Source organism: Mugil cephalus, chromosome 4 (assembly GCF_022458985.1).
Source record: "Mugil cephalus isolate CIBA_MC_2020 chromosome 4, CIBA_Mcephalus_1.1, whole genome shotgun sequence".
Classification (NCBI taxonomy): domain Eukaryota; kingdom Metazoa; phylum Chordata; class Actinopteri; order Mugiliformes; family Mugilidae; genus Mugil; species Mugil cephalus.
Genome location: NC_061773.1, coordinates 776,280 through 794,370, shown reverse-complemented (window position 1 = coordinate 794,370; position 18,091 = coordinate 776,280). Strand labels below are relative to the sequence as shown.

At 39.5% G+C, this 18,091-nt stretch overlaps 1 protein-coding gene across 2 annotated transcripts in view; it reads right to left on the bottom strand.

The window, feature by feature from the left end:
- mtmr14 (myotubularin related protein 14) overlaps positions 1–17,418 on the bottom strand; it is a 37,509-nt gene extending 20,091 nt beyond the window's left edge. The window contains exons 1-12 of one of the 2 annotated variants that reach the window (XM_047582127.1): positions 16,592–17,418; positions 15,957–16,105; positions 14,987–15,095; positions 13,900–13,975; positions 13,629–13,689; positions 7,977–8,099; positions 6,084–6,157; positions 4,602–4,672; positions 4,437–4,511; positions 4,143–4,209; positions 3,319–3,404; positions 2,431–2,507 (exon numbers count right to left, since the gene is read on the bottom strand). In XM_047582127.1, coding sequence (XP_047438083.1) covers positions 2,431–2,507; positions 3,319–3,404; positions 4,143–4,209; positions 4,437–4,511; positions 4,602–4,672; positions 6,084–6,157; positions 7,977–8,099; positions 13,629–13,689; positions 13,900–13,975; positions 14,987–15,095; positions 15,957–16,105; positions 16,592–16,726 — 1,103 coding nt within the window. In that variant the 5' untranslated portion in view covers positions 16,727–17,418. The remainder of the gene's footprint in view (positions 1–2,430; positions 2,508–3,318; positions 3,405–4,142; positions 4,210–4,436; positions 4,512–4,601; positions 4,673–6,083; positions 6,158–7,976; positions 8,100–13,628; positions 13,690–13,899; positions 13,976–14,986; positions 15,096–15,956; positions 16,106–16,591) is intronic. The other variant, XM_047582126.1, reaches the window with a different exon arrangement.
- Positions 17,419–18,091: the final 673 nt, after the last annotated feature.

Sequence of the window (18,091 nt, the reverse complement as noted above, 5' to 3'; positions counted from 1 at the left end):
GTTTTTGTTCCGGGGTCACACGCCAGCGCAGCTGTTGTGGAGCATGCGCACACACATTATCCGATTGGAAACTCTGATTTAATCGCATTATCTGGTTGTCTCAATAGGATAATGAGAACTCCGATTTTAATCGAAGTAACGTGTTTACATGCACTTAAGTTCTCCTGTTATAGTCCGATTAAGGCAATAATTAGTTTTTGCATGTAAACGTACTGATAGACGTGTTAATCCACATCCAGGTACTCCAAACAGATAAGAATAAACAGACTTCTCGGCGCCTGGACCACCTGGAGATAATGGTTGTAAATAAATTAAGAACTGCAGGACCTCTCTAGAACTGCAAACTTTGAAATGTACACTTGTAACCAGAATTACAATGTTTAATCTATACTCAACTTGTGATTTGTGTTAATTTACTGTTTTGTGCGTCTTTCTAGGCCAAAATTTGAAGAAGTTAGGCTCTGAATATTTTAATCAGAGGTTTCTATCATGGAGCCATACTGCCATCCAGGGGCTAGTTAAAGAAATGTCTTTGGACACCATAGCATTTTTATTCTACAAAGCAAGACTGGTTAGCATAGCCTGAATATAATCTACCCTTCCTTCTTCTTGATATTAGTTAGTGTTGCTTACTATTAAGTCTGCTTTGTCTTCTTTGTCTTCGTTCTTCTTCAGTTCATTTTTGTCTTTGTGATAACTTCTAACTTTTAACTGGTTTTTGTTGCCCACCAGTTGGCATGTTTAAGTTTTATTTTTGAATTATTCTCACTACATTTACCGCACGACTTTAAGTATAAGCTGAATTTTATTTTAATTGTCCAGGCAATCACTTGTCCACTTTGTCTGTGTAACACTAAGGAAAACCCCACTGTAACCGACGCTGAGGTCCAGACCTGGATGACTGTCCATCAAACTGCTCTTAACGCTCCGGTACCTCTGGTTTCTCTGACGATACCACTGTGGAAGATCGAGCTCACCAGGACAGCTTTTGGTCACTCAATCCAGTTGTTCGGGGCAGTCTCCATAAGTAAACTATTAAACTATCATCTTCATATTTGAGCAGAGTTGGGGTGTGTGATGAGACTAAAGAAACCTTGAACAAATCTAAATCTTTAAGAAATTAGGTTCTCTTTGCGTTCTCATTTTTGTTCATACTTTTCACTTTCGTTAACTCATTTACTTACTGTATTCTCATCATTTTCCATTACTCTTTTATATTATTTATCATATTATTTATCATTCACTATTCACTATTTTGAAAATAAACCACACATTTCACAAGTCGTTGTCAGAATGGTGCTTGTGAGCTGGAAATGCAAAGATTGATTATTTACTAATAATTAATATAGATCCAATGCTAATTGATTAGTTCTTACAGTGTACAGCATACTCTGTAGGTGATGCCCCTTTCGACAAATGCAGTTATTAGACTTTGCATTAATGCAGCTAATAGAGCTGATTTAGGGTGACTTAAAGGTACAGAACATGACTGTACTGATGTAGAGTGGTCAGTGGTTTGATCCCTGAAGTGTGCTTGAGCAAGACACTGAATCTCCAGTTGCTCCCAGTGCATGGCACTGGTGTGTGAATATGTGTGTGCTTATGTGAGTGAACGGGTAGATCTGTCTGAATTACTGAGCTAAGGAATGCTAACTAAGACGAATGCTAACATGAGAGAATCTGACTGCTGACGTCTCAATGCTAATGTATTCAAACTCTGCTTCCCAAAAGTTGTATGCTGCCTCTGCAAAACAGTTAAGTAAAAAAAAAAATCAATTCGACTAAACTAGTGATGCAGTAGTGTTTCATCCAGTCAGAGCCTCCTCTGTTGTGGAGATGAGACTTTTCACCCTGACTCCTGAACGTCATTCAATCTGGGCAGACACACAAATCTACGGTCACATGATGAAAAGCAACTTTTGATAGGATGTTTGTCTTCTTGTCGAATACAAATAATTTGAAATCAAAATAAGTATTTGTAAAAAAAACACACTATATGTACCTTTCCGAATACAGTATTCGGCTACCCCCATAATATACAGCATATATCTGTCTTAAGATATAGTGAGCTCATCTATGTTGCAGCTGTGAACAAACCCCTCCAGACTGTGAGAATCCCAGAACCCATGATAGGAACAAATGCTAAGTTAAGTCCTATCAATGAAACCAGACTGCATGTACTGCTGTCAGTCAGTCAGTCAGTCAGTCAGTCAGTCAGTCAGTCTCTCTCTCTCTCTCTCTCTCTCTCTCTCTCTCTGTGATTCATTAACACGCAGGATACAGAAAGGCAACACGGAGCAGAAAGCACAGGGATCTTACAAATGTTCCAACGAATTATTTACGGTTGCTGATGCACTGTGATTGGTCATTTGGTCAAAGTCACTGAATTATGATAGTAATGTAAACAATATAAATTTTTCTTTTTCTTACCCGAAGAGGAACCAGTCGTAAGCAATGGTGAGATAGAGGATCTCGGCCGGCTCCAGGCTGGCATGCACTGCACCATCCTGAGAAACAAACAACAAGGGTAAGTCAAATATTTTTAACATACTAGAAACTGGTGCGTCAGATTAGGTGATTATGGGATGCCTGCTCTAGTTCCGCTGTGAAATCGTTCCCCTCCTCCATTATCAAGAATGTTACAGTCCCTTAAATGTGTCACAGAGGAGACGAGGCATGAGGAACTTTGGACAAGTTCAACACTGAATTTTAAAGTAATGTAATGAGTTTGTACAATTCTAAAGCTAAAAAGGCAGAGTTGTTTTTAGTGATAGTGTTATAATGTTAAAAAGTAAGTGTATTGGGAAAATGTTTACAATTATTAAACTAACCTAAAATTTCTTTCTAAGTGTAATGTTGGGGCATTTTTTCCATCTGCTGTTTAGTTCGGTCTCACTCCCGGGTAGACAAATAAGGAGTAAGTGCCGATTTATTTGAAAATTTGCATTTAGGGCAACCTGTGTAATTTTCCAACTTTTGTTCTCACTTAAATTCATCAGGCGGGCCAGATTGGACCTTTTGGCAGGCCAGCTCTGCCCACTGTCCGTCTTACAATATGATTCACATTTTAAAGCATCTGCTTATATATAAGCCGTGCTCTCTGGGTAAAGGTGGCATGTAAAGAAGAGGCAGATTAAAGCACATGATAGAAACAGCAAATAAGTTTGGTTTAGAGATTTTTTACAAAGGAAGGGTGGTGAGGTGAATGAGCTGCATGACTTGTGTGTCATGTGGAGAGACAGCAGTAGAGGAGTGGAGGAGATTTTAAAGAAAATAAATAAACATAAAAAACAAAAGAGAGGAAAAGTAAGAACTCACTGCCCACAGGGAGAGCCTGAGCAGGGACACAAATAGAGGTGTTCGGTCCCAGCCTGATATGCAGTGCACCAGAAGACCACTTTCACCTGAAATTACATATATGAACACCTTTAAGGTCAAAATTGGAACATTCTTTTTGTAGCATTATGATGAAACAGGAGTCTAGTATAACAGGCACTTGATGGATGACTGCAATTTCTTTATTGTAAAGCAAAACATCAATCAAACTAGATGGTTTGATGGCAAGATGGCAAAGTATTCATATTCAGTTACAATGGTAAACATCTGCTTCTGTAACCAATACTAACAAAAAATAATCAATTTCCAATTTATTGCATTTGTACAGATAAAGTGGTGGTCTAGATGCAGAAGTTGGTCACAATCGACCCAAAACATGACCTTATCGTTTACTTTTAAAATTTATATCAAGACATTCAAAATCGATACCGGAATATCAAAAGAAATCGCAACATATTTTCACACTGATATTTTTTCCCACCCCATTTTAATTTGGTACCAATTTGTAATTTAGTACATCTACTGCTAAGTGTTTGGCTGATACAATAAAGAAGAAATTTTCACAGAATATGAATGCAATTGATTATAAAGACAATGTTCCAGGACTAGACACATAAATACATGCTTTAATTTTGTCATTTAATACGTAATACATAAAACATTATATTTGCATAACTATTCTGCCACCCTGTAGTTACACAAACACTTGACAAATGTGAATTTAGGGAGACAAGTAGAAGAATAAGTAAATAAGTCAGTGGCTGGAGCTTTTCAGTGTATTATAAGTCACCACCACAACCACCTACCATCAGAGTTGATGATGTGCAGCAGCAGCTTCAGGTAGTTCTGGGTCTGCTCCACCAGGTCCCAGGACTGAACAACACACACACATTGATTAAGTGTGTGGATACACAGTTGTCACATAAACAAATAATAAAAAGAAATAAATCCGTCATTAAATAATTCAATGTGTAAGAAATGAGAAGAGACCAGAAGAGAAGAGAATAAACAAGACGAAATGTGAAGAGGCAAGACGGGAAGAAACAAGGCGAGATGAGACAAGACAAGACAAGAGGCAAGGACAGAATCTAAAAACTGACCTGGTACTGGGTCCAGTCAATGTTCAAGTTCTGTGTGAAGCACACAGGGATTGTCAAAGGAGCATCTACATAATCCTGTCAGTGGAGAGACAGAAACATTGGGTTAATTCAACACAGACAAGCTGTCATCATTGACTGGACTGACTCTGAGCACAGACTCCCTACCTGATTCCAGTTGAACACCAGACCCTCAGCTGTGTAGTCTCTGTCTTTGTAGTCCTTAAAAAACTCACACCCTGAAAGGAGGATTGAATGACAGTAAGCTACAGTATGTACCGGGTCAACTGTTCTTTCTCTGTATAAATCAATCAGTGCCCTCCAGTGGATTGCCTAAGTCATTACAATCTTACAGCGGTTTTCGTTAGGGCTGGACAATTAATCAAAGTTTGATCGTGATTTCAATTTTGGCTTCTCAATCATAAAAACACACAGAAAAATGATTAATGTGCCGCGCGTCGTGTTTACAAGTTCCGGCGCTGTAAAAGCACTGTGAACGTACCTCTGTCGCGTGCAGCTGCAGCAAGCATGTCACGTGTGTGGATCAATTGTGTAACGAGCAACTGACAACATGACAGAAAGTCAGCCTGAGCCTTTAGTTGAAAAGAAAGGTCATTGGAGACATTTTGGATTCAAATTGGTTGGACGTGGAGCAAAAGGAGATTGTTTGCAAAGTTTGTCACGCCGTCGTGTCTGCACCCCAAAGCAACACGACATTTATTTAACCATTTTAAGTTCTGCCATAAAGTGGTGTATGACAAAGTATTGAAGGAGCAAAAGACCCAAAAAAGTGCGTCAATTCCGCAACACAGTCCTCCATTGAAGACTCTCTTTACAATGCCACTCTATATCCCACCGGCTACAGTGACAGCGAGAGATAACGGAGGCTGTTACATTTATGCTATAAAAAGTTATATTTAAAGTTTAGTTTTGGTGGTTCAATAAATACTTTTTTTTTTTTAATCAATGAATAATCATGTTTATTAATCATGATTTTAATATCTATCAGAATAATCGTGATTATTATTTTTTCCATAGTCGTCCAGCCCTAGTATTTGACACCCTTCAAATTTTACACAATCTCAATTATCATGAAATATATGGGGAAAAGTATTTTTGTGTTTCAAAAGGTGTGGCTGCATTAGGCAGACACACAAATACAAATTTATTGTTTACAAGAAAAACTAACAAAACTAAATTCTTGACAGTTTCAATATGTCAGTTCTTAACATACATAATACATAGACCATCATATCATCAAACTAATATTTAGTTGTCCTGCCATTAGCAGCATTACAGCTCTAATCCTGGCTGCCATGTTCCCCACGAGCCTTTCACACTGTTGAGAGCTAATCTTACCCAGTTCCTTGTAAATTACTGCAGTTACTACTTATGTATTTTTATGGAACCAATCAATTTTAAGTTTTTAATGGCCATTTTAGGATTTGTTAAGGATTTATTCTGTGTCTGTATTAAAAGAAATTGCACTTGAAGACCTGAGAATTATTCTTAATGCTTAATTTCACAACTGCATGGATTGTCCGAAAACCTTTTTTCCACCACTGTATATTTACATATCACGTAAAATTAGACATTTAATCATTAAATGATATCTAAATGTATTAGAGTCTCTGGAAAACTTTTGCTGACCTGGGTAAGGCACAGAAAGCAGGGTGAAGTCTGCATAGCGTTGGGCCTTGTCGACTTTCTCAGAGGATGTCACACTGCAAATACAGGGAAAGATGCAAAAAGGTAAGATGGCACTTTGAGAATTCACAGGGACCTTTCTTACAATACAATAAAAAAGGCCATATAAGTTTCCATAATGTTTAACAGGTATGTCTCAATATAGCACATACACTAATGAGAGAAACTGACACTATGGTAGAATCAAGAGTCTCACACCAAGACTCCTCCTGGTGCCCATGAGAGCCATCTGATCACTTAACAGCTAATTAAGACAATGAACAGCTTCCAGCTTCCAACAGCTACCATCCATCACTGTGTGAGATTTAGTTGAATGCACTGAGGAAAAACCTGTTGATATAATTAGGCCCATGTATACGGGATCCAATCTGGGTGGTACCATCACATAAAAGACAGGTGTGAAGGATGCATTGAAATCTGATCTCTGACCACATTTGGAGGTGGTTTCGGTTGCATGCATCGTCATTCCTTTACCAGTGCGGACCCAATGTGTCCTGAGTCACATTTAAGATCTCCTGTACCTTACTCATTCAAAAAATATATATAGAATTTTATTATAAAGGATCAAGTGAAAAATAAAAGTAGTATTGGTCATGTTTGTTGACTGGTAAGGAGAGCATTTTAAAATATTCTGTCCTTGTAGCTGTTAACTAAAAAAATACATGTATCTAAGTAAGAATTTACATTTTCAATGAAAATGAGATTAACACATGAGTATGATTCTGTGTTAATTCATGATGTGGTCATGTTGATGTATGAGGAGTTGAATGTGGTTAAATTACATATTTCCTCAATTACTTATTTTACCTTTATTACCAGCACCACGATGCGTATGGAACTTCCAGGGTTATAATCTGAGTTTTGTGAAAGTCTAACGAACGTCAAGGTGGAGATCAATAAATGATAATTTAACATGTGAAGCCAAAGATGACTCAAACACATAGAACAGCTCTGTTCTTGGTTCTGGGGCAGCAGTAGAGATCCATTAGAGACATCAACTGTTAAAATATTCTAATGCAGGGGTGGTGTTTACAGGCAGCCCCGGAGCCCCAGAGTGTTTTTTAAAATTATTTCTTTATTATGAAAAAGGATCCAGAGATGTTCCACTTGTTGGGCCTTTTTATGTTGCACTGAGTGAGACAATGGGGACTGTGTATGGAAATTGTCCTAAACCTCCTCCAATTTTGATGTGAATACCCTCAACCAAGACTATACTTTAACATTCCTTATATCAGGGGTCTTCAACGTTTTTCAGGCCAAGGATCCCCAAACTGATGAGAGATTAAGAGAACATGACAGAGTCAGTGTGTAATGTGCGGCCTCGTGATTGGCTCAGCAGCGATAGGGGTGGGGCCTACTGTGTACAGGAGGCTTAGATTGACAGGTCTTGGCTAGTGTGGCGCTCTGTGTGAAACGGTGCACTGTTAAGGCAGCTCCTGTATCATAGAATGAGTGAAGTGATGAAAGTAAGATAACGTCTTCTGCGTCCGTTTATCCCTTCACAAAAAATTGGTTTCATGTTAATGAGGATTAAAGAAATTTAAATTTGTGGGGCAAAATAAAAAATATATATAAAATATATCTAATCAACCACAGATTTGGTTGCGCAGTACCACTGCAGACCCAGTAGGGGTCACAGATCCCCTGTTGAAGACCCATGCCTTATATAAATGCAATATGTTTTGCTGTTTTTATGGAATATAGTGAACTTTGGGGTAAATGTGCAGCTTTGGGTGCAGGCACTTCTACCACGTCAGTGGTCAGATCAGATGCATTCTAAAAGTTTTCTTTCAACAAAGCCCTAAAAAACAGGTGCTGTTCTGTGCTGTTCCTTACTTTAGGCCAAACTTAACCTTCTTGTTTTCCACCATCAGGTCACAGATGTAACGAACTGAGAGGTAACGTAGCAGCTTAATGTCATGGCCTCGGACCTTGTCGAAGAGCTGGGAGTCCCCATTCCTGAGCATGATAAAAGGAAAGAATTTGTAGTTACATTATAAAAGGTGAAGTAAGTCAGTAAACTTTATTTACCTTTTTCAGGTAATAAACCACAAAGTGCTTCATAATAAAAAAGTAAAAAGACAGAATGTTGCACAAAAAAATAAAACAAAAGTAAAACAAAATACATTCAATGCAGTTATGACAAAAAACATAAGAAGAATGAAACCTACATTAAAACAGCCATAAAATTACAACTTACCAAAGGCCTGTTTAAATCAAAGAGACTTAAAGTGCTTTTTAAAAGCATAAACTGAAACAAGGCATTGGAGTGAGAGAGGTAAGGCATTCCACAATCTGGGGGCTACAGAATAAAAAGCTGTCACCTCTGATCTTAAAATATGTGGATGGGACACAAGTAGTCATTGATCAGATGGCTGCAGACTGCATGTGAAAGGTATGACTGTATAAGATCGGAGAGACAGGAGAGTGCTTGTCCGTGCAAGGATCTAAAAGTCAGAACTAACATTTTAAAATGAATTCTAAAATGTACTGGGAGCTTGTGGAGCACCGCTCAAACCGGGGTGATATGGGACCTTTTGTTTGTGTAAGTTAAAAGCCTTGCAGCAGCATTCTGTTTAACTTGTCAAGCTCTTTTTTTATTGAAACAGTTAAAAGAGTGTTGCAGTAGTGAGATAAAAGCATGGATGATCATTTCCACTTCAACTTTTGACACCAACAGTCTTATTATGTTCCTGAGCTGGCAAAAGCAATATTTGGCGGATGGAAATGGTGAACTAGGGACATTACTGGGTCAAAGATAACACTTAATTAATATTTAATATCTAATATCTAATCTGGGGGTGGCTATGGCTCAGTAGGTAGAGCGGATTGTCCATGAACCAAAGGATTAGTGGTTCGATCCCCTGAGTGTGCCATATGCCGAAGTGTCCTTGAGCAAGATACTGAACCCCCAGTTGCTCCCAGTGCAACTGGCGCTGGTGTGTGAATGTGTGTGTGCGCTTGTGTGAGCGAATGGGTGGATGTGTCTCTGACTGTAAAAGCGCTTTGAGTACCTTTGAGTAGGTAGAAAAGCGCTATATAAGAGCAAGACCATTTAATATTTTGAAGGACATGGCACCAGTATGCTGCTTTATTTTGCTCTGCTCTACTCTGCTTTATTAATACAAGATGACTTGATTGAATATAAGAATATTTTGCTTCTTTCTAGTAATGCTGGTTACAGTGAACAGTATGGGTCCAAGGACAGAAGAACCCCACAAAACAGCTCAGCAGATTCAGACAAGATATCGTTCACAGACACACTAAAACCTCTGCTGGAAAGGTAGGACGAAAACCATTTTAGGACTGAACCAGACATCCCAACTAGATTTCATTAATCATAATTTTGTGGTCAACCACGTTAAAGGCTGACGAGAGGTCTAACAGAACTAAAACTGTGAAATCACTGGCATCAGCTGACCTCACCACTGGAGACTTTAAGCAGAGCAGTTTCTGTGGAGTGCTTTTTGTGGAAACCAGACTGGAATTTATCTAAAATTATTTTAGATCTTTAAAAACGAATGAAATTACCTGGGAGAAACATTGAGTTCTGGCTGTTCCCAACATTTCATTTACGGAGGCCCTGAGTTCCCTAAGATGGAGCCTGTAAGCACGAATTAGTCATCTTTCATGAATGCTCTACCCTTTGACATTTATTTCTATATGACCTGAAACAGTCATTAATCCAGGGACAGGGACAATGTTTTGCATTGGAGACAGTGCTTCACAGGTGCCAATTCATCTAAGATAACAACACAAAAGACTGTTAAAAGACTAGGTAAGGACGTTTACATCATTACTTCCAGTCAGTGAACAAATATCAAATAAAGCAGAAAACATCTCAGCAGCCTCCCATAATAATCCCACTCTTGGCCTTAAGCTCTTCTGACCTTAAGAGGGTCACAAGGAAAGTTGAGGTCAAATCTTGCACAGCTATGATCACTCACATGTACATCATCAATGCACATATCTTCAATATTTAGACCAATCGAGAAAACAAGATCTAAGGTATGGCACCTGACATGCGTAGTGCCACTAACATGTTGAGTAAAGTTAAAAGAGCCAGCGATGGATAGGAGATCAGCAGCCATACTGCAAGTGATATCATCAATATGAAGGTTAAAATCACCAATAATTAAAACCTTCTCCAGTTTGAAGTTAGATGAAAGAAAGGGCCCACGCGGAATGCGATAAATTAAATTACAATAAAAACCAGTCTTAAACATTTGTGACTCAAAAGAGAGGAACCTTTCAGTTTGCATCAGTCTGCATTGAAAACTGTCTTGAGCAGCCAGCGGGGCAGAGCTCACTGAGATGGATGTAATCATTTTGCCAAAGGCCACGAGAAAAGTCCAAATTTTCTCTAACAAAAAACTCACTCATCTTGTGTGAGTGAATGGGTAGATGTGACTGTAAAAGCGCTTTTGTACAAAGGTGCTATATAAAAGCAAAACTATTTACCATATTTACTATATATGTTTACATACTGCAGGTAAAATAAGTATCGAACACATCACAATTTTTCATATTAAACATATTTCTAAAGGTGGTATTGACGTGAATTTTTCACCAGGTGTTGTAACAACCCAAGTTATAGAAAGATAGAAAGAAACCAAAACAAATAAGTTCAGAAATTAAGTTATGTATAATAATGTGAAAATTACACAGGGAAAATGTATTGAACACACTTACTGATACTTAATACTTTGTACAAAAACCTTTGTTGGTATTGACAGCTTCAAGATGCCTCCTGTATGGAGAAACTAGTCACATGCATTGCTCAGGTGTCATTTTGGGCTATTCTTCCACACAAACAGTCTTGAAGGTTCCATGGGCCTCTTCTATCAACTCTGAGTTTTAGTTCTTTCCATAGATTTCCAATTGGATTCAAGTCAGGTGATTGTCTGGGCCGTTCTAGCAGCTTTATTTACTTTCTCTGAAGCCAGATGAGAGTTTCCTTGGCTCTGTGTTTGGGATCATTGTCTTGCTGAAATATCTATTCTCATTTCATCTTCATCATTCTGGTAGATTGCAGCACATTTTTCTGTAGAACGTTTCTGTACATTTATTCATCCTCGCTTCAATTATATGAAGTTTGCCAGTACCATATGCAGAAAAACAGCCCCACACCATGATGTTCCACCTCCAAACTTCACTGTCAGTATGGTGGTTTTGGTGATGTGCAGTGCATTTTGTCCTCCAAACATGGTGGTTATGGCATCCAAAGAGTTCGATTTTGCTCTCATGTGACCAGCAAACTTTAAACAAGCTTCAACAAGCTCCTCTGTCAGAAATGTTGTGAGGAGCACCTGGTCGTTGCTGGTTTATGGTTGAATGATGTTCTTTCCACTTCCGGATTGTGGCTCCAACAGTGCTCACTGGAACATTCAGAAGTTTAGAAATCCTTCTGGAATCAATGCCATCAGAATGTTTTGCAACAATAAGGTTGCAAAGGTCTTGAGAGAGTTCTTTGCTTTTTCCCATCATGAGATGTTCAAAGGGCAGGATGGCTTTCTGATCACTGATAGATTTCAGCTGGTGTCTTGGCTTTCCATGCCTTTTTCCACCTCCCTTTCTGCATGGGTTCAATACTTTTTCCCTCTGTTATTTTACATTATTACACATAACTATGTCTGAACTTATTTTGTTTTGGTGGATATTTATAAATGTAAAATTGCATATATTTTGCACAGGCTCACCAAAACTGGACAATAGAAGATATGTTGCCTGGTCAGACAAGTCTCGATTTCAGCTGCGACATTTGGATGGAAGGGTCAGAATTTGGCGTAAACAACATGAAAGCATGGCTCCATCCTGCCTTGTATCAACGGTTCAGGATGGTGGTGGTGGTGTAATGTTGTGGGGGATGTTTTCATGGCACACTTTGGGTCCCTTAGTACAAACCGAGCATGGTTTAAATGCCACAGCCTACCCGAGTATTGTTGCTGACCATGTCCATCCCTTTATGACCACAGTGTACCATCTTCTGACGGCTACTTCCAGCAGGATAATGCACCATGTCACAAAGCTCATGTCATCTCAAACTGGTTTCTTGAACAAGACAATGAGTTCATTGTACTGCCTTTTACTAGCAAGGGGTACCTAATAAAGTGGCCAGTGAATGTAAATTGCAAAGTAATTAAACCGTCTCTAACACACAGTGGAGTGAGGCATAAACTATGATAACTATGATAAATATGGATTGTAAATTAGAGTAAAACACAGAGTTTGTTTATCCTGCGTGAATGCGCCACATGAAACTCAGATGTATGGGGTGATTTCTGAATCACAAGATGCCCCAGGTTAAAATTATCCATTGCGAATCAGGCTTTTGTCATCTAGCGACAAATCAACAGCTTTTTCCATATGCATCATTCAAATAAAAATGTATTTGTTTAAGAACTACAAAAATAATCTCAGAACTACAACAATCTGATCATCTGTATAAGTCACTTTTCAAGCAAACATGCATAACATTTGCTTAGACTTAACAGTGTGAAGACTTTTATCATATATAGTATTAAATGATGATTATACAACAAGTAGTTCCGACCAAGCAATCTGATTGGTCAATAAGACATACATGCTCAAATCAGCATTACAGGACAGCTGACTCATCACTAAAAATATTGCTCCGCCAAGTCTGTGGCAACATTGTATCCATCTCTGTGGCAACACTAACTGTCAAAGCTGGAGCAGGAAACGGCTGAAAAATATGCTACGAAATGGATCGGTTTGTTGTTAATTTCGATTTATTAGAACAAAATCAGCATCTTTGTTATAACTTGGGCAGTAAGAATAAGTATTTTTTTTCTCATTTATGCATTATTGATTTAGTTCGGTAAAGTCCGAGAACGCGTTAAAACATGAACGTCAGCTCAGAGTTCACTCATCTGGGACTAGAAAATCATTGTTATCACTGTTGCTAGGTCGTTAATAAGGTTTGGATTATTTGCTGTAGTGGTGAACTAGGTTCCATTACACATAGGAGTCTACTGACGTGACTGATTGTGTTCCAGTTATTAGTCAGACCCCATTTATTTCCATGGAAACGGGAAGCACATTTGCAAAAAAAATTAATTTTGGGAGCAAAATGTCCATCAACATGAATATATATTTAATTATACGCTTTATTTTGTTGGTAATTGTTGTATAATCACAATCTTACCCTCGAGAGTGTGCTTAAACGTAATTTGAGCACTTTGGTGATGCTTGCAGACCTCGGCGCTTCTGCATCACTGTCGCACTCAAATGACGTTAAAGCAAACCCTCTCGGGGAATATTGCTTAAATGAGTTGTGGACTGATGGTGTACTGTTGATGACAGAGAGAGACAATACACAAGACTTTAGAAATTAGATCAGTGCTATTTTTAGACCATTCGAGAGCATCAGAGACCCTGCTGCCCTGAGTGATTAGCGTCACATACTGATCTAACCCAGTGTCTGAGGTTCACTGTGCACTCATCTATTTAAGGGAATGTGATCACCTGACTGCACTGTCATCCTCTAGAACATCCTCCGACTCCGTCCATGTGTCGTCGTTGCCTCCTGTAAAAAGATAAAACATACAAATAAATTATGGGGAAACATGATGACTGACAACTTCAACAATCAAACTTGATATTTAAATGAAGGACAGATTCAATAAACAGGGTTTCTTGCATCACCCAGTATGTGGGAACTGATACTGAAACTGTACAACTTCCTCTATTTGAACTAAATTTAAGACACCTGTGTGTGTTTGTGTGTGCTTTGTACCTGAGAAGATGTAGTTATAGCCTGTGCGTCCGTACAACTCCCCCCAGCCTGCCAGAGTGGATGACCGACATATATGCTGTAACGGGGATGAAATGATACAGGGTCAGGCAGCGGGCAGACAGTTTCAGTAAATCAATTACTAATTACTGTGTCACCTGCTACCAGCCACCATACAGAAAGGAGGAAGTGGCTTACACTACAGACGGCTTTGTTCGCGTTCAAAACCAAGAGACATGTTTTGGTTCGGACAAAGTTTGGGAGTATGTGTTATTTTAATTCCATGTCTAGTCGTGGTACAATTTAAAAGGAAACTAAAAAGTGTGAGTTGCTAACTAGAGAAAGTTAATGCAGGTCAAAGCTTAGCAGAGAGACCACGGCTAGCAGCTAGCGGCCTCTGGCAGCGGCCATATGTCCCCTGTCACTCAAAGAACGCCCTTAATTATGCAGAATTTTAAACATTAATAAAAAATAAACAAATGTGTTAGAAAAAAATGTAAACCCTTTACAGTTGTCATGAATAGTGAAATAAACCATTGAGACCAAAACTGTTTTTTGAACCAGGATGTAAACATGTTTAATGATGCTGTAAATTTGGGCTTTTTAACATGGGATTCTATGGAGATTTGCTCCCTTTTGCAGCCAGCCTCACTCGATGAACTGCAATTTTTTGCACTTCCGCATGGGCTTCATAACTCAGACCTGGAGGTTGCCACTTGATTGCACAATGCGTGTTTAGAAGCGCTACACTGAAAATGGTTTGATTGGAAACAGTGTCTGTGGCGCAGTGTTCTGAACGCTGTGTAAACAAATACATCGGTATGCTGGTATATTAAAAATTCATATCAAAATGGAAAAAAATACCAGTTTTTGGTATGAACTGTATACCGTGCAGCCCTAGGTCCTCCCATAAACCCATAGCACCCAAAGGCCCCCACTAACAACATTCTGTTACCAGACACCACAGGACATCCTCAGAAGACCCATGTCCATTCTCTGATGAGTCACAACTGTTCTGGAGGCACAAGGGACACTTACACAGTATTAGGCAGGCATAATACGACTGATATTAAAAATATACTGTATATACCTTGCCATTGTAGAGGATGACCGGGCAGACAAATCTTCCTCTGCAGCGAGCCAGCTTACTCCGGTTCACCAAGTCCTGCAGCTTACTGATTTGAACTGCACTCTCAAATCTGCACACACAAACCATTTAAAAAAAAAAAAAAAAAAAAAATCAAATCAGGACTTTACAACCATTGATTTATTTTTCCCAGCCAATATGTCAATAAACATTTAACTGCCTGTCAGCGGCTACTGCAGCAACAAAGCAGCTTGTGAGGCCTCATAAACATTTAAGGTAATCAAGAGTGAAACGACAAACCAGACAGTTTTTTTTTTGCTACCAGATAATAATGAATGATACCGGTTAGTCAGTGCTTTCTGCTTCATTGCCCACCATTCATTGTATCATGTGAGCTTATCAAGTCAATATTAAAATAATTATTTGTTTGTTGTGTGACCAAGAAATGTTGGAACTGCAAATGTCAAAAGTTGTGAGATCTGAATTCTGCAGATAAGCTTTATAATGATGCTCATATCATAGCATCTTCTTTATTAATATTTTTGGGTATATTAGACAATTACGGATAATGATTCCTTTCTGACAGCATTCATTATTACCTTTATTAAGAGCAATGCCCCCCCTCCCAACTTTTAATGTTCATACAATTTTAAAAAACATTTATTGCATAGTTTTGTTTGTCTTCTTTTCACAACACCACACTTTAATAACAGCTCTGCTGTGTTAACAGAAGTGAGAAATAAGGATTTATTGAATCACTACAAATCGTTTCCTGTTTTTTGGGACACAATAAGCCCTCATGTGACAGAACAGTCATTTCAACCCTTTGTTCAGAGGACTGGAAATTGAGGATGGCCTTTGCTCCCTGCTCCCTGTGTGGGTGGGGGGGTCACAAACAAGAGGGTAAAAAGTAACTAAATGGGCTGAACTTTGTATTGGAAATGATGGGACTGACTGAGTAAAGAAGAGGTACCTGTCTCTCTCCACATCTGTGGATTCATACTCCAGGAAAACTATCTGCCGAGGGTAGTGGCCACACACTTCTCCATTGGCGTTATGGATGATGCTGAACTTGTAATCTCTGGCAAACAACTCCAAGCACCTCTTTTCTATCGCCTCCACCTGGAGGGGGGGATAGGAGGAGGGGAGGAGGGGAGGAGGGGAGGGGGTGAGAGTATGTTAAGCTTTGAGTAGAGACTACTGGTGTCTCAAAAATCATGGAACGTGCTTAAAATTCAACCCTAAAGTTCTTATATTAGGCAACAATTCCAGTGTATATAATACATATTTACCTGTTTTCTAAGTATATAATATATAATACACATTTACATCTATCTCTATTTGTTTTAATAATTAATTTTATACATTTCATGCTTATACTATTTTACTTATTTTTTGATTATTATCAATTAACCAATGATCTTCCTCTGAAAGAATGAACTCCCAAACTGAGGAAGTAATTCGCTTCAGTTTTATGTTTAGTGGATTGAATTGAATATAAACTTCTTGATGGACATAACATTTCCCAGCATAACCTTTACTTGTAGGGTCATGTTTTACATTCTTGACTCTATAAAGGCAGCTTCGACTTCCATTCCCCATTCTTACCCGAGGAGTGACCTCCTTTGCTCTGTACTGCGTCTTGGAAAACAAATCTATCAAATCAACTATTTCCTCGCTCTTTCTGACCGACAGCCTGGTGGCCGTGAAGACGCCGGCTGCGGAGGGGGATGCGGCCATCATAGCACCTCGACCCGTGGTGGGCTCCAGCCGTACTAGACCTCCTTCAAACACCGCAGAGCCTTGTCCTCTGGAACGGGGAGACCGACCAGGCCATCTCTTCCCGGCCAGCTTTTTCCTGACTGCCCGCTTGAGGGGGCTGGCACCGAAGGGTTTACTTGAATTCAGGGCACCGGCGGGCTGCTCCACTTTCCAAACACAAGCCCACTCAGTCAGCACCTCACCCCGCGGCGGCTGGTGCCGCTACTGCTACTGCTAGCTACCGGATTTAGCACCGCTAGCTAACAAGCTAGTTAAGGCGTAGAATTCGTTGTTTCCACTAAATGAGAACTCAGTCAGGCTAATTCAGAACGTTTTAGTCCTCCACATCGCCTCTGTTGGGTCTGGGATCCGGACATAAGACCGAAACGTTCGTTTCTCAGCACCAGCTAACTGGACTCCGGTAAATAGGAAACGTCGAGGATCCGTTCCCGGCCTGCACACGTTTCCTCAATGTCACGTCTCCATATCTCCTTAGTAATCACGACCACAGCGATACATAGATTAATGTTATATGTGAGTATATCAGTAGCAATGCAGCATATGTTGTTGTGGATGACAGCTCTATTCCTGCAGGCAAGTGTTGCAATCTCTGTGTACTACAGTCTGAAGGTACAACAGGCAGTAAACAGGAAGTAGGCGTGACCACGTGACAGTCATCTCCCCCTTTAAATGACGTTTGTCGTAATCAGACAGTTTAGCCTGGGTATTCCAGAAACGGCCCGCGGTCCACATGCGGTCTAGATCCAAGCCCCGAGTGGCCTAGCGAGTGGTCAATCCCGCCTGACCTGGATTTAATTGAGCTAAAGGGATGCAGAAGGCAATTCCTTTCGGAAGATATTAGAAATTCCTGCAGTGTTTCAGATCATGAATGCAACACACGTTGTTTTGAAGTGTGATGTTGGTGGGGGAGGTGCATGGACTCGAGTTGCTGATTTGATGACTATGAAATGCGATAAATGCGATTATAGACGATAAATGCGTGGAGCAAGTTACAAATGCACAACTGCTCCGTGGTTACTGCTGATGCCTCCCAGTGTGAAGGTCTGGGTTCCAGGTCCGGGTTATTTCCATGGAAACGGGAAGCACACTCGCAAAAAACTTTAAATTTTGAGAGCAAAATGTCCATCAACATGAATATATTTAATTATATGCTGTATTTTGTTGGTAATTGTTGTATAATCGCAATTACCCTCGAGGGTGTGCTTAAACGTAATTTGAGGGTAATATTGCTCAATTACGTTCGCTGTGTTCTGCTTGAAAGCTCATAATTGCATAACGGTTGTCGGAACCTAACTTTATTGTGTAGCCCGCTGTTGCTAGTAGCAA